At 45.8% G+C, this 21,163-nt stretch overlaps 1 protein-coding gene across 2 annotated transcripts in view; it reads right to left on the reverse strand.

Annotated features, from left to right (window-relative positions):
* SLF1 (SMC5/6 complex localization factor 1) overlaps positions 1–21,163 on the reverse strand; it is a 168,460-nt gene that overhangs the window by 46,632 nt on the left and 100,665 nt on the right. For both annotated transcript variants that reach the window (XM_088444687.1, XM_088444686.1), the window contains exons 8-10: positions 14,464–14,619; positions 3,158–3,324; positions 1,426–1,569 (exon numbers count right to left, since the gene is read on the reverse strand). In XM_088444687.1, coding sequence (XP_088300813.1) covers positions 1,426–1,569; positions 3,158–3,324; positions 14,464–14,619 — 467 coding nt within the window. The remainder of the gene's footprint in view (positions 1–1,425; positions 1,570–3,157; positions 3,325–14,463; positions 14,620–21,163) is intronic.

Here is a 21,163-nt window from a genome sequence, read left to right on the forward strand (position 1 = left end):
ATCTCACACAGTGGCAGATGTAAACAGAATGGTGAATTTATTCACATAATACACAATAAAAAAGGGGGTCTCATGAAAAAACCATGATTAAAATAAAAATATATAATGAATGCAAAAAAAGTGAACAATGTCCCGACAATAAAAAATAATAATAAAAAATGGGTCTTCCAATAATCAATAAGTCCAAGAGATAAAATATAAGGTGTACATGTCTCCCAGGATTTGGTTGGATTGAAAAAAAAAAACACTGGAATAAAAAAGGATTTTGTAGCCTAACCTGCAGGTAGGTGAATGCCGTGTATGGTGTCCAATACGTTGCAAAGCCCTCACCTCCTCTACATATATCCCTCACTGTAGGTCAACTGATTACCTATATTACTTTCTGAAACATCATTCTCATACCCCATTTAGGTATATATATATTTTTTTTAACTCATACTCTATATACAGTACATAACTATTATATTATTATATTGACATCCTTATTATCTATTCATTATTTACTTTCATTGTATTGTGTATTCTGTATATCATTATTGAGAGAGCATTCTTTTAGATCAATATTCATCATGTACCACCATCTTTCTAGGCACTCATTTTCAGATACAGTATATGTTTTATGTATTTTTTCATTGCTTATTTTTCCAGACCGAGTAATCAGTAGTATGTAGTAGGATACCACCTGTTAAAAGGGCTTTGCAACCTATTGGACACCATACACGGCATTCACCTACCTGCAGGTTAGGCTACAAAATATTTTTTTTTTCCAGTGTGTTTTTTTCAATCAAACTAAATCCCGGGACACATGTACACCTTATATTTTATCGCTTGGAGTTATTGATTATTGGAAGACCCATTTTTTATTATTATTTTTCATTCATTATATATTATTATTTTAATCATGGTTTCTTCATGAGACCCCCTTTTTTTGTGTATTATGTGAATAAATTCACTATTATATTTACATCTGCCACTGTGTGAGATTGTTGATGTTCACTTCCAATGCTATGTAGATTGTGCTACCTTCCACATTGTTCTTTACTCTATATATATCAGGTGAGTTCTGATTTTTATGATTGCTGCATTTCAACAGTATTTGTGAACACACAATATTTTCCATTGTCACGTCTTTAGGTGAAACAGACAGCGCAGTTCTTTCTTTCTTGTGTTATTTAGAGTTCACTGATTATTACACCTTCCATCAGCTCTTACGCAGTGTCATAAAATACAAGCAGCATCCTTCCTTTACATACAGTACAGGGAACCTCAAGTGTAGGCTTTAAAACGGTAACTAAAATAATTTTGAGGTTTAGCTCCACTTTGAGGCAGTACATGCATTCCCCTTATCCTTTGCACTTAGCAGAAAACAAAAACACAAACACAAATATTTTAGCTCTCCTTAAACAAACAGAAAGCAAATCTCACCTTCTGCTCAGTGCGCTGGTTTCTTCTTGCATCACATTTGTGACAAATTTTAGGATAGTGGCGACGATTTTTCTTCTTTTATTAGTATCAATTTGCAGATCAGAGGTTTCATGGCATAAGCAGAATCCGTCATCAATGTAACACCTTGAATACAGACGGCAACTCACAATGATAACAGCAAGCGTACCATCAACAAATAGACAACAATTTTAAAGAAAACGTAATTAAAAGTGTATTTAGCCTGTGTCATGGCATCACAAACTTTTCAACAGTTACTGATAAAGGCCCTTGTTAAGCACTAAAGTGCACGGCCCTATAGTAACCATGGGCCTGATTCAGAGATGTACACTATAGCACAGCTGCTGCTTCCTCGTACACAGCGGCTGTGCTACAACATGCAAAAGCTGAAGGAGTAAATAGACACCTCCTGTCGGCTTCTGTGATCCACTGCTGTGCCCTTAGGTTACTCAGGATGTCCAGTGTAATCATGCTGCAGAGGCCAGGAAATCTACGTTGGAAGGCGCAGACCCTGGCCTCAGCATGCCTTGAAAACGGAGCCGTCATTTTCAAGAATGCAGCCCGATGCTGCCCTATCCCCACCCCCAAATGGCAGCAGAATGTCAATTATGCTGTGGTTTAGGGGGCACTGCAGTCGTTATCGCAGACACTGCTCTGCAAATGCGCAGTACAGACCCTGTGCATGCGCAGAACGCAAAACATTGGAATTGTACATAAACCATTGGGTTTGCATACAACTATGAATCAGGGGGTTGAATACGGGATCCTGACGGTCAGAATACCGACAGATTTTTGTACGTATTATAACCCTTACCCTAACTCTCCCCCTAAACCTAACTCACCCATCTCACAGCCTAACCCTACCACTCCCCTCCCGCAGCCTAACCCTATCACTCTCCTCCCGCAGCCTAACCCTATCACTCCCCTCCCGCAGAATATCCCTAAGCCTCCTGGTGTGGCGCTGAGCGGTGAGTGCTGCGAGTCTCCGAAGAGAGAGGAGGGGGCTTCAGACAGAGACTGCACACGGGTCCCCTCCTCTCTAGAAACGCCCGTCGTGACACTAAAGCCGAGTGTGTCCGACATCTACAGTGACGGGACCCTGCATTGGCAAGTGCATGCACACTTGCCGATGCCGGCAGCGATATCCCCCGTCGGACCACGACTGCAGGGCCGACTGAGGATGTCGCTGACAGTGTGCGGGAGCACTAGATGTGCCCGATATGTCACTGCGATCCGTCGGGTCGGACAACATATACCCTAGTGTGTACCCAGCATAATACTTACCTCCGCAATATCTCGGAATTCTGACAGTCGGGATGTCGCTGACGGTATTGTGACCGCCGACATCCTGTGTGCCGGGATGCTGACTACATTCTGAATCAGGCCTAATGCGTTTGTAAGATGGCATTTACTTTCAGGTTATAATACATTAACCCATCACTAGGCATATTTTCTAGCAGTAAGCCACCCATTCCACCCAATGGACATCCAATATCTGAATTTCAGATCTTGTGAAATATTACCACCAATGTGGTTTGTATACAGTATAGGGCATTTGGGGTTCGTTCTGTATACAGTATAATATGCAGTACTGTATATTACTTTATCTACTGCAGTCTACAAAGTATATAATATTCTTGCAATATATATTGATACGTCTGTTTCATACACATCTTTAAAAATGCTATATTTGATTATATATAATGATAATTACCGTATTATAGTTTCAATGAAGGCCCATGTTCCCTTCTTGCAAATGGGACACTGCAGAACATTGAGGTAGTACTGCGACATATAACTAGATTCCCATGGAGGATGATAATGCAGAAAGTTGCACAATATACCAAAAACTTGACCAAAATGGTTGATGTCTACATTTCCCTGTTAGAAAATATAAAGCAAAATAAAAGCATGCACCAAAAAGCTTATACACACCGAAAAAGCAATAAAAAACAAAACAAAAGGAATCAATTACGTTTTTGGAATGAGGAAAAATTACTGCAGCTATCGAAACCAATTTTTCATTAATGCGTGCATGAATGCTCCCAATTCCCATGCTAATTAATTGAAAAAAAAATGTTTGTGGTTATTTTTTCCAGCAAAACCTCATGGGTAAATGTAAAAAAACATTTTGGGAACAGCCAAATACATTTTTGGGTAACCGTATAGATGTGTATTACTGTCCTAAAGAAAAATATTTTGCCCTTTTAAAATGTTGCCAATGTTACTCATTTAAAAATAAAAAAAACAGTAAACAAATGCAAAAAAACTTTTTTCGTTTACAGATGTATCCACATACATCTTTCCTCCAGGCGCAACAATTCGTGTTACACAACGCGTGAAAGCCGCGTGACTCTGTAGCGCCAAGCGTCTTTTCTTTTAAATTTTTACTTACCTTCGAATGAGTTTTATTCACACGGTGATGTGAATAGGACGCACAATCAGTTTCTGCTGATTAAAATGATATGCAGCAGGCCTAAATTCTGTGTGTGACTGCGGGTGCAGCTGCATGCAAAATGCTACGTTACAGTGTCAGTGGCTGTGACACTAACATAGCATTTCGCATGCAGATAAAGGGTTGTTTAATGCGCAAGGAGGCTAGATGTATGTGGTCACATCTGTAAGTGGAATTAAAAAAAAAAAAAAAGTTGATTTTGTGGTAATCTGAGGTCACTTAAAAAAAATTTTTTTTTAAATGATCAACAATTATAAAAGGCTATTCTTTTTCTTCATTTAAATAATTACTTTACTTAACTGACAATTTTTGTACCGGCAAAACCAGTCAGAAATGTTCGTGTTTTTTATTACTTTAAAAAAGTAGAGATATGGTAAAAACTTATCTTTGTTATCTATTTTTCTACGAGATCCATAGGGTCCACAGAAAGCCTTGGGGTATAGGTGCTGGGGAAGACATCCGGGCACCACGCAGTTAAATTTTTCTCCCAGGATGCAACGGGGCCTCCCTCTATACCCAGTCCCCGGACCAGAGGCTCCTCAGTTATGTAGCAAGCCAAAGGCCGGAGGAGGATGAAAGAGAGAGAAGACAGTCTGGAACACTCAAGAATCACATTCTCACACAGAAGGAGATGGAAAACCGGTGACCAGAGCTAAACCCATCTGAAGCACAGGTGTGTCAGGGCGAGCAGCCTGTGGACCCTATGGACCTCGTAGAAAAAGATAACAAAGGTAAGTTCTTACCATCTCTCTACTTTTCTACTTTAGGATCCATAGAAGGTCCACAGGAAACCTTGGGGATTCCCAAAGCAGTACCCTAAAGGGTGGGGATGCTCCTGTGCAGAAAGGAGAATCCGCCGCCCAAAGGAAGCATCCTGAGTGGCAAAGGTATCAAAAACATAATACTTCAAAAAGGTCTGGACAGAAGACCATGTGGCCGCCTTACAAAGCTGCACAGCCGAGGCACCACGGCTAGCTGCCCACGAAGAATCCACAGACCGAGTAGAATGAGCAGTGACCGGGTGTGGCACAGGCAGGCCCTCCTGAGTGTAAGCCTCAGAGATGGTCATGTGAAGCCATCTAGCCAAAGTTTGTTTATTGGCTGGCTATCCCCTCTTGTGGAAACCATAAAGTACAAACAAGGAGATCCTGAGGGCACGTACCACATCCAAAGAGGCCTCACCGACCGAGAGGTCTGGGGAACTAAAGGCCGGAACAATAATTTCTTCATTAATGTGAAAACTAGAGACCACTTTAGGAAGGAACCTATGGCGAGTTCGAAGCACTGCCCTGTCCCTGTGAAAAATTAGAAATGGGGAACGACAGGAGAGAGCCCCCAAATCAGAAACTCTTCTGGCAGAAGCAATGGCCAGAAGAAACACAATCTTGGCAGTAAGCCATTTGAGGTTCACTGAGCCTAGTTGTTCAATGGGAGGTCTCTGAAGAGCCCTAAGGACAACAGCCAAATCCCAAGGCGCTACAGGAGGGACAAAGGGAGGTTGGATACACAGGACCCCCTGCAAGAAAGTGTAGATGTCAGGAAGAGGAGCAATCCTTCGCTGAAACCACACTGAAAGGGCCGAGATATGGACCTTCAGTGTAGCAAGGCGGAGACCAAGGTCCAAACCCGCCTGCAAGAAAGCCAACACTATGGATATCCTGAACACCTGGGGGTCATAACTTTTTGGATGACACCAATCAAAATAGGTATGCCACACCCTGTGGTAAATCCTAGCAGAGGCAGGTTTTCTTGCTGCTCTGAGCATAGTGTTAACCACAGAGCCAGAAAAGCCCTTGGACCTTAGGAGGAATGTCTCAAGAGCCACGCCGTCAAAGACAGCCGACCCAGATCTGGGCCAAAGCAAGGTCCCTGAGACAACAGGTCCGGACGTTGAGGCAACAGCCACGCAGTGTCGATGGAGAGACTCCGAAGATCTGAGTACCGTGGACGTCAGGGCCACGCTGGAGCCACCAGCAGGAAAGTTCCTCCCTCTTGTTTGAATTTACAAAGAACACGAGGAAGAAGGGAGACTGGAGGAAACCGGTACACAAACTGGAAGGTCCACCTGACTGACAGAGTGTCCACCAAGAGAGCTTCGGCGTCTCTTTTCCTAGACCCGTACTGTGGCAGCTTGTGATTTAGCCAAGAGGCCATGAGGTCCAAGTCTTGCTTGCTGCAAGACACTGAAACCTGCCCACAGTTCCAATATATTGATTGGAAGTGCAGATTCCTCTGCGGTCCACCTTCCCTGAAAAGAGTGTGGACCCGTCACTGCGCCCCAACCCCGAAGACTGGCATACGTCGTCAGAAGGACCCAGTCCGAGATCCAAAAGGGACGCCCCTTGTTGAGGTGGGCCATCTGTGGCCACCAAGGCAACGACAGGTGCACCTCCAGAGAGGTCACCATCAATTGAGTTCGTATATGATGGGGTAATTCATCCCACTTAGAGAGGATCGATTTCTGCAGAGGCTGGGAATGAAACTGGGCATACTCTACCATGTCGAACACTGACACCATAGATCCCAGTAATTGCATCGCTGAGTGGACCGACACTCGGCGACTGTGAAGGCATCTGCGTACTCCCATCTGCAAAGTGGAGATCTTTTCGGATGTCAGAAAAATCCTTTGCTGTTGTGAATCCAACAGCGCTCCCAGATGGAGCATCCTTTCAGACGGAATCAGTGAGGACTTCTTCCAGTTGACCAACCTCCCGTGTACCTGGAGCACAAATATTGTTAGCTGCAGGTAGTGGTGGTGAAGGACCTCTGGAAACCCTGCTAGCAGTAAGAGGTCGTCTAGGTATGGTAACAGGCGGGTTCCCTGCAGCCGCAGATAGGCTGCCATTACCGCCATGACCTTTGTAAATACCCGAGGTGCAGTTGCAAGGCCAAACGGTAGTGCCTGAAACTGGAAATGCTGTTGTGACACAGCAAACCTGATAAAACATTGGTGAGTTGAAGTAATTGGAATATGCAGGTATGCATCCTGGATATCCAGAGACACCATAAAATCCCCAGGTTCCATAGCCAGTATACCTGAGCGCAGGGTTTCCATCCTGAACCTGGGTACCCTGAGAAATTTGTTCAAGGACTAGAGATTAAGAATAGGACGGTAAGAAACATTTGGCTTCTGGACTATAAAAAGGCTGGACATTGGGACCGGTACAATGACTCCTGCCTGCAGCATGGATTGTACCACCTGTTGAATATCCAAAGCCTCGTCCGCGTTTCTCGGAAGCCCTGTGCAAAAGAATTGATGGGGAGGTCTTCTGCGGAAGGAGAGGGCGTACCCCCAAGCGAGCACTTCCCTCAGCCTGAAATCCGTGGTAATCCGACACCAGTGCTGGGCGAACTGAAGAAGTCGGCATCCCACCCTGAGGTCCCCCGGGAGGAAGCCCGTCCCATCAAGCGGAGGGTTGTCATCATGTTTGGCCGCCGGACGTCTGAGACGCCAAGGCTGCTTTTTAGGCCTGGCAGATTTCTTGGCGGTGGATGGCATGGGAAAGGACTGAGTTCTAGCCGTACCAGGGGCCCGATAGGTCCGAAAGGACGGAGTCCGAGACCCTGAAGAAGCTGGAGCCGAAGGCAGACAAGCCGACTTAGCTGCTGTTAAGGTATTCACAATCTTGTCCAAATCAGGGCCAAACAAGACTTTACCATCATAAGGTACCATCAACCCCTTCTTGGATTCCGCATCAGCTCACCAAGAACGGAGTGGCGAGTCACAATGGCTGCCGAAGAAACCCTGGCATTTAGTAGGCCAATACTCAAAGCTGCCTCATTTATATACAGTAGGTAGCAGAATCTCAGAGATTTCCCACCAGATTCAGCTGTTCCCTAGTAGCATTAGAGGCTAAGGATGTTTCAAGGCTGTTAGCCCAACAGTCCATGGCCCAAGCCACCCAGCAAATGGCCAAAGCTGATCTGCACGCAGCCCCCGAAAGGGAATAAATAGATTTAAGGCATACCTCTACCTTCCTATCTGTAACATCCTTCAGGGACGACACGGAAGGCATAGGAAGTGTTGAGCTTCTTACCAAACGCGTAACATGGGAATCCACCACCGGTGGAGTCTCCTATTTGGAAAAAAAATTCTCAGCGAAAGGGTAAGCAGAGACTAGACGCTTCTGCGGTTGATACCGCTTTCCAGGCATTTTCCAAGCTACTTCCAAGTGATTCACCAATTGGTCAGACAATGGGAATGTAGCCTTAGTCATCTTTTCTTCCATGAAATATGCATTCCTAGCTTTAGGCGCAGGAGGCTCATCCTCCTCAATGATCAGGGCTACCTTTACAGCTTGTATTAGCCCTGGAATATATATTTTAGACTTGACACCTACCTCCAGAGGAGGTGGCTCAGAGTGAGACTCATCCAGAAGCAGTCCATCATCAGATGACACTTCATCATCATCCCATACAGTAGATTGCGACGATAGCAAGACCCTTTTAGCTGGTCCGCTGATATGTGCGTCATTCTGACGTACCTCAGTTGCACCCTGCAATACAGCAGAAACTGTATTAACCCACCGATGGGGCAACACCTTTGAAGTTGTAGGTGGATGCAGCAGGTTTTGCGCTGGCAAAAGGTGCTGTTGTTGGAAACTGAACTGTGGACACAAAGGAGGGGCTGCTAAACGCCATGCAATGGTTGTTAGTGCTTTTGCAAAGCACTCCCATGGCGGCTCCTGCTGAGCGGCAGAAGCCTCAGACGGACCCGGGGCAGTGTAACACTGGAAACATAACTCCTCAGAGGCTATGGCCCTGATTCAGAGCCGCTCGTAAGCGGCCGCTCGTTCGTTCTGACCGATGTTCGCACATCTGCGCATGCGTACGGATTTTAATACGCATGCGCGAACCAGTCAGTGCGGCCGATAATCGTTTGTTCGCTATATAGCGAATGCCTGCTATTTTGAATGACAGAAGGAGGCGTATGTGGGTGGTAACAGGGGAAGGTGCTTGAAAACGGGGGTGTGGAATTAGATCGCAGGCGTGCTTAAAGGTCAAAACGGGCGTTTTAAGGGAGTGCATAATTAATACAGCAGCGTCATTGACCACGTCACTTGGTTTTTTTTTACTCCGAACTGCTCGCAAAATAGCGGTTGAAAAAACCAGCCACAAGAATAGCGAGCAGTTCATACGCTGTTCGATGTACTCGATTAATCTAATAAATAGCGGACATGACGTATGGTGCGAGCGGCAAGGGGGCGTATTTTTCAAAATTACAACCGCAAGTTTTGCTCGCTCGTTCAGACTTAGTGGCGTGAACAGACCGCAATTAGCGAACGGTTCATTTGAATAGCCACCCCTTGTTTTAGAACGAACGACCGCAAATAGCGAGCGGCTCTGAATGAGGGCCTATGTCCCCTGCCCCCAACACCGTACATTTTTTACAGAGCAGTTTAATAGGGGCTAAATTAGTCATACCACTCTCACTGCCAGACATAGTGAAGATCATCACTTAATAACTGAGACTGCGTCAGAAACTGCTTCTCAGCTTGCGACTTATGCCACACCCGCACAACACCTGTTATGAATAGCAGAATAGGTACAGGGATAGCAAAAAAAGAATGACAGTTTTTAGCAAAGAAAACAGACAGACAGCGCTAGCATACAGTCGCAAACAAATGCAGAAAACGACAATACCTGCACTTAATGGCACTTCCTTGCGTCAACTACAGATACATAGGGCGGGATGTAATAAAGATCGAGTCTGCTCTGGCTTTGCCTTGTAAATGACTGCAACTTTAAAAAAAACTATCGAGATCAGTCTGCATCCTGCACCTCCGGCAGACTCGATCTCTATTACATCCCGCCCTTAACGTCTAGTAGGACAAAAGTGCTACATACATTGACTACCAACCAGAAGAGAGGTATGTAGGGGGACCGATACTCCGCACCGCCTGTCAAGATCAGCGACACACAGCCAGGAGAATAACCGTCAAAGAACTCATGGGGAGGTGGAGCCAGAAGCTGTCACAGTTCAAGCCAGACGGCAGTGGAAAGGCACGCTGAGCAGCGGGGAGGAGTCGGCTGTTAAACAGGGAAGGCTGCCTCCCCTGGCCAGTGTTTAACTCCTGGGACCCTGGAGTGTTCCACAAAACTCCAGTCCACAGTCCCAGGTGGCATAGTGTGGACGGAGGACTCAGGACCTCATTCAGAGGTGGTCGGAGGATGCAAGCGGTCGCTCAGAAACTGGGTGGCCACTTGCATCCTGACCGCCTGCCTCTGTTGCGGTCGTTAGGCTGTGGGTTTACACCCACAGCTCTAACGACCGCTAGGGTGCTGGTCGCGATGGTCAGAGATCATCGCGACCATCGGGGCTTACGACGAGACCCTAGGGTAGGGTCTCACTTGTCGTAAGCCCCGGAGAGCTTCTGGCTCTGTCAGAGCCGGAAGCTCTCCACTGACATCACTAGTGATGGCAGTGGGGCCTCCCCCAAACGGTAGGCGTTCCCATGGGAATGCCCCCGTTTGGGCTGCCACCTCCCCGGGCCCGCCTTCCAAATGGGGCGAGCTGTCAATCAACATCGACAGCTCGCCCCCTTTGGAAAGAGACCCGCTACGACCAGCGCTGTCGGTCGTAGCAGGTCTCACGCATGCGCACAAGGGAGCCGGCTCCCTCGTGCACATGCACAATGGCCAAACATCGAGGCGGCCGTGCGGTCGTAGACCGTACGGCCGCCTCTGAATAAGGTCCTCAGTGCCTGGCCACACTTGCTGTCATCCCCAGGGTGTTCCCCAACCCTGGAGGAAAAAGACTGCGACTCGGCACGCACCACCGTGGCGTGTGGCGCTTACCTGCACCCCGTAGCGTCCGGCCATAGTCTAGGGATCCTCCGGAGTCCCTGCTAACCAAGACCCCTGAGGCCCACCAGGAGGCATGGATCAGTACCGGCGTCTCAGCACCAGCAGGGTGATGATGCAGCAGTGCGAACTTCCATTGGACTGTTCGCGCTGACCACACTTATAAAAAAAACTTCAAATGTTTCAGGGGCTGTTAGCAATAGTCCCACTGCTATACAGTGACCCCACTCCGACCAAACGAAACTGAGGAGCCTCCAGCCCGGGGGCGCGGTATAGAGGGAGGCCCCATTGCATCCGGAGAGAAAAATTTAACTGCGTGGTGCCACGATGTCTTCGCCATCACTTATGCCCAAAGGTTTCCTGTGGACCTTCTATGGACCCTGACGTTTAAAAGTATTTTTAAAAATGTATTTAAACATTTTATTGAAAAAAATATATGCCTAGGGAGGTGTCTCGCACCACCCCTGTGCCCATAGGCCCATATTATAAAGTCACTTTGCACCCCTCCCCCCTGTTTTTTACACCCTCCTCCTCCCCCATCACTAGTGTCATTTTTTATTATTAGATTAGCCCCCTCCCCCCCCAGATTTTATCCGTCCTTAACACTGCACGGAACTACCCCTCCCTCCCTTCACCCTCATGCAAAGTGCTAGCTTCTCCGGCGGCTGCTTGTCTCTGTAGCCGCCGGGTATAAACAGGGGGAGGGCAGCAGTGGCTTCCCGGATGGCTTGGCTCTCTGGAGCTGCCGGAGTCTACAAAGGAAGGGGGCGGCGCCAGCTGCCCCGGCGCCAGCTTGTCTCTGCAGCCGCCGGGTATAAATAGGGGAAAGGCAGCGCTGACTTACCCGGCAGCTCGGCTCTCTGGCATATACACAGGGGAAGGGTGGAGCTAGCTTCCTCAGCAGCTGCTGTTCTCTGGAGCCGGTGGCATATACATTATTATTACCAGTTATTTATATAGCGCACACATATTCCACAGCGCTTTACAGAGTACAGTATATTTGGCCATTCACATCAGTCCCTGCCCCAGTGGAGCTTACAATCTATGTTCCCTATCACATGTGCACACACCTGCACACTACAGTTAATTTTTGTTGGGAGCCAATTAACCTACCAGTATATTTTTGGAATGTGGGAGGAAACCGGAGTACCCAGAGAAAACTCACGCAAGCACAGGGAGAATATACAAACTCCACACAGTTGGGGCCATAATGGGAGTCGAACCCACGACCTCAGTGCTGTGAGGCAGTAATGCTAACCATTACACCGTCTGTGCTGCCCCATGGGGGAAGGGTGGCGCTAGCTTCCTCGGCAGCTGCTGTTCTCTGCAGCTGCTGGGTATAAACGGGGAGGACAGCGCTGACTTACCTGACAGCTAGGCTCTTTCTAGCCGCCGCGGTATATATGGGGGGGGACGGGGGAAGCGCTGGCTTCCTCGACGGCTGCTCCTCTTTGCAGCCATCGGAAGGAGGGTGCCCCGGGCTGCCCGATCACTGCTGGCCACAGTGATCGGGATACACTGGGGTTGGATGCAGAGGGGTTGGGAGGTCCCTTTGAGATTGGCTGCTGCAGGAAGATCAACTTCCTACAGCCGCACAGTGGGCATTTCTGAATGGTCGCACCAGATGCGACCACGTCAGGGAAAGCCCAGCCTGGTGTGGTCGTATCTGATGCGACCGTGCCAGGCAAGTGGTTAAATTTGGGAAGCGTAAAAAAAACCTAAAAAGTTGATTTTGGGGTAATTTGAGGCCCCTTTTTTACTCCAATAATGACATGTAATTATTGGCCCAATTAAGCTAATTGAATACTTCCAATTGCCTAATTAATCATTAGGAGCACATCCCAGAGGTTTTGACCAAGTTCCAAACAATTTTCACTAAAATGGGTATTTTTCCCAACTTAACACCTGCTCTGAAGCTGCGAGAAAAAAGCTGCATTAACTCCTATAGAAAATACCGCGGCTGATTTTCTCTCAGCCAAATTAATAAGAAAACCTTGTGGCTGCGGGAAAAATTATTATTTCGCTTGCAATTGAATATGTCCCTAATTGTACAGATGACTGAAGTTCTGTAAGAGAACTAAAGTTGTGATTGAGAAGATTGCGATAGATCAAAGGTTTCCCTAAGTAGCAATGTAAACAATGTACTTACTGTACAGTAGGTCAACTTACATTCTTCTCAATTTGAATCCCAAAAGTTCAAAATTAATTTAAACATAATTAAGCAATTACTACTAAAGTATCAATTATATGGCTTAAACTAAAACATTTGAGTTGAATAGATGGTATGGTATCATAAAAAGTACAATTTTACGTGTGTATGTACAATGAAAATCCAGATACTTTCATGCTGTATGGTTTAGGAGTAATTATTTGAATAGCCACAGGTACCACACAATGCTGTAAATAGGAACGCATCAGCTCAAGAAAAAAGAAAGTTCCATCTGCAAATAAAATATATTGTACAAGTGTGGGGTACACATTTTAGGAATTAAATTCTACATTACATCATTAAAAAGAGTGAATAAACCACTTTCCTTAACTTTATTATAGACAGTTATTCATTTTAATGATTGCATTTGTAACTTGCTGTAACCCTGATCTTAAAATAACACCCTGTAAGTACAGGGATATAAGTGACCAAAGCTTACTTTTTATTGTAAGAAAACAGTAAATATTACTAGTCGTTAGGAGGAAAGAACCATCAAAGGGAAACAGTGGATAAAGGTCCCAAGTCTCAGATCATGGTTTTTCCCCTAAACACATAAACTGTGTGGTTTCCACTCCCGGTAGCTGCACCTTCAGAAGTAGCTCACCTGTTACCACCGTAGCTAATCACCTGTTCCAGGCATAGTGGCCAGGAGTATTTTGAATGTGATAAGGGCAGGTTGTCAGATTTCAGTGATTTCTGCCTGGACAATCTGTGGGGTGGGGGAAGATGGTACCACACAGAGGGCATGCATGTGGGTACTGGGGCAGACATATCTGTGGTTAAACAACAAATGGGGTGGGGTGTGCTAGACTCTTTCTGCTAATATTTGTGTAGCTGGTGTACTCATGTGAGCCAACTGAAGTACTGTGACATGACACAGATCATCCATGGCAGCCCAAACACACAGGATGAGGTGGTTGTACAAAGAAACATGAGCCAGTATACCTCCAAGCTGATGTGTGGGGCTGATCAACTGGCGCAGGAAATGTTTAGTTAAAGCCATTGGTGCTAAAGGAGGTACCATAATGGTTCTATGGATCTTATTCCTCTTCTGTCATCAAGACTTTAATGTATTATTCATATAGAACATTCTACAAGCTCAAAAGTTCATCTTACCGTACATGTTGCTAGCATTAAAACTCAAAATGAGATTGCAAACACTTTACACAGCCATGTAAATTGCATCATCTGCGGGACAGGGTTATTTAAACAGTACATCTACTGCTTTGTGAAAATGGGCTAAAACGTTTCAGCTCCCCCCCTAGCTAGCAGCATATGTCTGGTATTTTCTCTTCAAAAATAAATTAAAAGAACACTATATCATTTACAGTTATGTATTCATAACATAACTCTCTTCAGGTATTACAGAGAGCATGTGCTCAGTGGAGACCACACTGAACTCTACATAACCAGACCGTAAGCTTGCGAGTAGGCCCTCTTACCACTCTGTCTTAGAATATCCATCCTGGCTTTATTACACTGCCTCTTCCCACTTGTAATGCTGCTGAGCGTGTGGTCACTGCATGAATAAATGAATCAGAAGACACTTTACCTGTATGAAGTGCTTCAGTAACAACACAAAAAACTGCTGAGGAAAGACAGAGGACAGAAAGTGCTCAATCTCCCAGAATGCCTCTGTGAAGAACTGTCCTTCAATCAATTCTTCAATTCTGTTCAAACTCGCTCGACCAATTTCAACACTTTTCACCTAAAAGCATAAAGAGGTTTGGAGAGCGACACAAAGATTAAACAGAGCTGTTTTAATGCCATGTCAAAAGCTGCTTTGCATTTAGTCTACTCATTCACAAAGAATAATAATGCACTGTCTCACACATTTCTAAAGGGAAAACATGTTTTCATGCGGTTCTACTTACTGTGCAAGGAAATATGTGGTTAGGAATAAATACACACAGGGAGACTTTCCTAATTCTATTGTTAAATAAAAAGTCTGCAGAACATTTTGTGGGAGGAACCTGGAAAAGGGTTGTACCTTCAAACATGGTACATGATTATCTATACTAATATAATAAGAATGTTGTGCCTGTCTGTCTGTTCCAAGTTGGCGCAAAAACTACTGAACCGATTTTCATGAAAACCATCATTTTGTAGAGGAAACACCTAGAAATAACCTGCACTTTGTTTCATCTTGATCCATCAAGTTACAGACTAGCAATAACAAAAACAAAATATATTGACATCATCAATGCAAGAGCTTGGTGAGGCACCATGCGCGCGGCCGGTAAGTGGTGGGGGGAGAGGTGCTTTGGGCCCACGTTCACATGAATAGGACAGGCTATATAGCAGTCTGTGCACAGAGCACACAGTAACATTGGTGTGAGTGGTAGGTGATGGCGCTGCTGCCACCAGTCTGTATAGCGCTGCTGGTCACATGGGCCACTCCGCAACAGGGCCCCATGCAAAGAAATACAACTAGAACACCTCCAATAAAATAATTGTCGGCAGAAGTGATTTCACTTCACTTGTGATGTAACTTTTCTCCCTCATTGCTTGCTTCACTCAGTTGCCATTGACCTTTGAATTCCTATTTTGTTCACAATTGTCAATAGAGGTCCTTTTTCAAAGATGTATAACAACAGCCGCTGCGTCTTTCTACACAGCGGGTGCGCTAACATATGCACAAGCCGCAATAGGCGCCTTGTGTACAAAGATGCCCACTGCAGGCTTCTATGATCTGCTGCTGCATCCGAAGACAACTGCGTGAACATCGGACATCTGAGTAACTGTGAGTGACATCACAGAAACAGATCAGTACATGCGCCGTGCAAGCTCCTGTACATGCGCGATCTGCAAACATCGTAAATGTATGTATATACTGAATTTACGTACTTCTTTGAATTGACTGTCAATATAACACTATAAATTACATCTACATGATTACATGAAAAAGCATTACTACTTTGGTGAGTGCCCTCTGTTTTTTCCTATATTGGGAAATACTCTGGATAGATATATATATATATATATATATATATATATATATATATACATACACACATAAACACACTGCAAATATGTATATTTCTGTGTGAACGTGTAACTGTTTTATTTCGTCATCTTGAACCTATGTAATCTTGATGTATGTTTTAGTGCCCATTGAAATTGTCACAGCTGGTTATTAGCTGGGAATGCAATCTTCTGTGGTGTTTCTCCTAAAAAATGTTAGGATTGGGCAGTGAATTATTGGCCATCTAGAGTCATTATAATTTTGTTTACATCACTCTGTGGTGGTGAGCACACATTGTGACATGTATTCATATATACTGCCTGCACAATCTGCTGTAATTATACTTTTTGCCTGTTTATTATCATTCTTACTTGTAGCTTCCTCTTCTTTTATCCCCAGCATCTCCTAGCCTCCCCTACCTTCTTCCTGGCCCTTCCGCATGAGGCCATGGCCCTTTTTCAGGTGCACTATCTTATGTCCCTATTTAAAAAATGGGTGGGCGCCAATGCTCTCTCTGGCACAGGGCACAAAAAAAAAATAAGAGTTATGGTATAACAGACCTTTGTTAACTCTTTTTCTTCGAGGTCCATAGGGTCCACAGGAATTACCTTGGCGCATATGGTTGGAGTGATCCAGGCACCAAACAGTTACAAGCTTTAGCTCCCAGGATGCGCCCCTGGCTACAGGCACTCAGTTTGTAACCAAGCCCAAGGCAGGAGAAGGAAAGAGGAGAAGGAAGGACACTGTACTGTACACCAGAAACACTGTCTCTAAGAGGGAATCATTGAAATACAAAAAAAAATAAAAATGATTACCCAATAACAACCAGGTGCATTAGGGTGGGTGTCCTGTGGACCCTATGTACCTAGAAGAAAAAGAGTTAACAAAGGTATGTTATACCATAACTCTTATATTCTTTTTCAGGTTCCATAGGGTCCACAGGAATTACCTTGGGGATGTCCCAAAGCAGATTCCTTAAGTATGGGGACGCTCCTGATCAGAAAAGGAGGATCCGGCGCCCAAAGGAAGCATCCCGAGAGGCGAAAAGTATCACAGACGTAAAACCTGAGAAAAATGTGGACGGAAGAGCACATGGCTGCCTTGCACAATTGTTCAGCCACAATTGTTCAACCACGTCGAAACGCCCTCGTTGGTCCCACAGATCGAGTAGAATGTGTTTGGAACAGGGCGTTCAGCTTGCGTGTAAGCCTGAGAAATCATCATACGAAGCCATCTAGCCAGAGTCTATTTGTTAGCTGGCCAGCCTTGCTTGTGAAAGCCATACAACACAAAAAGAGTCTGATTTCCTAAAGGAGTAGGTACGATCCACGTAGATACGAAGGGGGTGTACAACATCCAGAGAAGCTTCACCTACAAAGAGGTCTGAAGACTGGAACCACAATTTCTTCATTTACATGAAAACAGGATACTGCCCTAGGAAGGTAACCCACCTTTGTAAGAAGAACAGCTCTATCCTGGTGAAAAATCAAAAAGGGGGAGCGACAAGGAAGCGCTGCCAAATCAGAGACCCTGCGGGCATAGGAGATAGCGAGAAGAAAAACTGTCTTCGCTGTCCACCACTTGAGGTCTACTGAGTTCAGGGGTTCAAATGGAGGAGCCTGTAGAGCCCTGACAACCAAAGACAAATCCCACGGAGCTACCGGAAGGACAAAGGGAGGCTGAACCCTCAGAACACCCTGCAAAAATGTTCTAACATCAGGCAGCGGGGCGATCCTTCACTGAATCCAAACTGATAGTGCAGATTTTTAACTTGAACTCTCAGAGTGGCCAAGCTTAGACAGAGGTCTAACCCAGCCTGGAGAAAAGCTAGCACTCGGGAGACCCTAAAAACTGTAGGGTCATATTTTCTATGGGAACACCATTGAAAATAGGAGTGCCAAACTCTGTAATAGATGCGGGCCGGGGAAGGATTTCGTGCCCTAAGCATCGTCTGAATTACAGAGCTAGTAAAATCCTTTGGCTCTTAAGATGGAAGACCCAAGAGCCACGCCATCCAAGACACACGAGGAAGGTCTGGATGCAGATAGGGACCCTGAGCTAACAGGTCCGGCCCTAGAGGAAGAGGGGACGGAGTGTCTATGTAGAGACTCTGAAGGTCGGTGGACCAAAGGCGTCTGGGCCAAGCAGGAGCTATCAGTATTACTGTGCCGCCCTCTTGCTGGAATTTCCTGATGACTCACAGGAGGAGAGAGATTGGAGGAAATAGGTATGCCAGATTGAACCATCTTACTGCCAGAGCATCCACGAAGGCGGATGAGGGGTCTCTACTTCTGGATCCATACCTGGGGACCTTGTGATTGTGACATGAAACCATCAGGTATACTTCTGGTAGTCCCCATTTGTTCACTAGGATCTGAAAGACATCCGGATGAAGAGCCTATTCCCTGGCATGTCCTGACAAGTTAGGAAGTCTGCTTCTCCGTTTAGGACCTCGGGGATGAATATTGCCGGAAGATGAGGTTCTGCCCAAAGCAGAATGTTTGCAACTTCCTTCATTGCTGATTGCCTTTGCGTGCCTCCCTGATGATTGAGGTAGGCAACTGTGGTGGCATTGTCGGACTGGATTTGCACAGGCCTGCCCTTTAGGATATCCTGTGCTTGAATGAGTGCTTTGTACACTGCTCAAAGTTCCAGGATGTTTATGAATAGTCGACTATCCTGAGTAGTCCATCCTCCCTCAAAGGTATGATGGCATGTCAACGCGCCCCAACCGCAAAAGTCAGCATGCGCGGTGAGGAGCACCCACCTTGGAATCCAAAAGGGGGCGACTCTTGTTCAGCCGAGACGTTTTCAGCCACCATGGTAGGGAAAACAGAACTTCCCAAAAGGGGAGGATTGCCTGGGACCATATCAGATGATACTGCCCATTCCACCGGGAGAGAATCAGTCATTGCAGCGGCCTGGAATGGTCCTGGGCATATTCCACCATGTCAAAAGTGGATACCACGGACCCCAGGACCTGCATTGCTGAGTGAATGGATACCTTCTGATTGCGGAGCCATTTGCACACCCGCAATTGTAGAGCCAAAATCTTGTCCACTGGTAGAAAGAGCCTTTGTGCCAGGGAATCCCGTAGCGCCCCCAGATGTACCCTCTGCTGTATTGGAGAAAGGAAAGACTTTTTTCCAATTGATTATCCAGCCTTGCTCCTGTAGACAGGCAGTGGTCAGCTGGAGAAGATGTTGTAAAACCTTTGTAGACTGCCAATATCAGGAGGTCGTCCAAGTATGGCAATATTCGGACTTCTTCTGAGATGAGCAGTCATGACTGCCATTATCTTGGTAAACACCCGAGGGGCTGTGGACAGACCAAAGGGCAATGGTAATGTTACTGACGAACAGCAAAACTCAAAAACCCCTGGTGGAATAGTGCATATATGCATCCTGGATGTCCAAGGAACCATGAAATCCCCAGGTTCCATTGCCAGAATAACTGACCTAAGGAACCTGGGCACATGAATGAACCTGTTGACAGATTTCCGATTCAGAATAGAGCAATGAGACTGATTTAGCTTCTGAATCAAAAACAAATTTGAGTAATAACTCCTTCCTTGTTAGCTTAAGCAACCAGGATTATCACCCTTAAATTTAGCATGGTCTACTAAAGGGCAAAGGCCTAGATAGAATCTGATGGGGATTTGCAAACAACCTTCTGGGGAGTAACCCTTTAGGAAAGCATCATGTAAGAATCCCCAGTAGGGAGTGGGATTCCCCACCTAATGCACTCTGCCTATGAAAGAGGGTAAAAAGACACTAGACTTTTTTGGAATCTGGAACAGTTAACTGGAGTGTTCCATGCTTTCCCCATAAAATCAATGAGCTGTTCAGATTAAGGTAATTCAGCCTAAATCACCTTCTGGTGTTTTAACACCAAGTTTATTAGGCTTTAGTAGCAGGTACTTCATCTTCTTTAATGATTGAATTAACCGCCCCTGTTAGAGAGGAACATCCACCGATGATTGACGCTCCTCCGCTCTGAGATAGGTACAGAGGGAGAAACCTGCGTATCCTCTGCCACCTTATATGATATATCGGAATCTGAAAGCAGCGTGGACTGAGAGGATGGTGCAGTCCATTTCTTAGATGGATGATGCCATATTCGCCTGTAACATCTGCAGATAGGTACTGTAGATGCTAAAAGCCAGATTCTGAACTGAGTGGACAAAACCCTCTATCCAGGAAGAGGAAACATAGCAGGCTGTAACCACTGTGGAAAATCCAAGTGGGAGGCACTGTGGGGGCTGATAAGCAGTCCACTAACTAGGTCATAACCTGAAACAAGGAGGACATTCAAGGTGACCTCTAAACAGGTGCTGGCGAGGTGGACTGTTGTGATGTATAACAATCAACACACAGTCCATCCTGTATGAAATCATGAGAGGCCAACTGCTCAGGATTTACATGAAATCAGCACAGGGACAATAGTCTCACATTTACACTTTGTCCTGAGATATGGGAATTACTTGCAAGTAACCTACAACCAGTGTAGGGTTAACAATACAATGTGACCCTTTTCACAGATAAAAATAAATGTGAAGTACTCTCTAACCCCTATACACCAGGTAGTTGGGGGTACAGCTTAATTGGAGTCCACCTGTGGTAAATTCAGTTGATTGGACATGATTTTGAAAGGCATACACCTGTCTATATAAGGTCCCACACTTGACAGTGCATGTCAGAGCACAAAACAAGCATGAAGTCCAAGGAATTGTCTGTAGACCTCCGAGACAGGATTGTCTCGAGGCACAAATCTGGTGAAGGGTACAGAAAAATATCTGCTGCTTAGAAGGTCCCAATGAGCACAGTGGCCTCCATCATTCGTAAATGGAAGAAGTTCGGAACCACCAGGACTCCTCCTAGAGTTGGCCGTCCGTCTAAACTGAGCGATCGGGGGAGAAGGGCCCTAGTCAGGGAGGTGAACAAGAACCCGATGGTCACTCTATCAAAGCTACAGAGAGAGGAGAACCTTCCAGAAAGACAACCATCTCTGCAGCAATCCACCAATCAGGCCTGTATGGTAGAGTGGCCAGACGGAAGCCACTCCTTAGTAAAAAGCACATGGCAGCCCGCCTGGAATTTGCCAAAATGCACCTGAAGGACTTTCAGACCATGAGAGACAAAGATTGAACTCTTTGGCGTGAATGCCAGGCGTTCTATTTGGCAGAAACCAGGCACCGCTCATCAACAGGCCAATACCATCCCTACAGTGAAGCATGGTGGTGGCAGCATCATGCTGTGGGGATGTTTTTCAGCGGCAGGAACTGGGA

The sequence above is a fragment of the Taudactylus pleione genome, unplaced genomic scaffold (assembly GCF_031769625.1).
Source record: "Taudactylus pleione unplaced genomic scaffold, aTauple2 ptg000370l, whole genome shotgun sequence".
Taxonomy (NCBI): domain Eukaryota; kingdom Metazoa; phylum Chordata; class Amphibia; order Anura; family Myobatrachidae; genus Taudactylus; species Taudactylus pleione.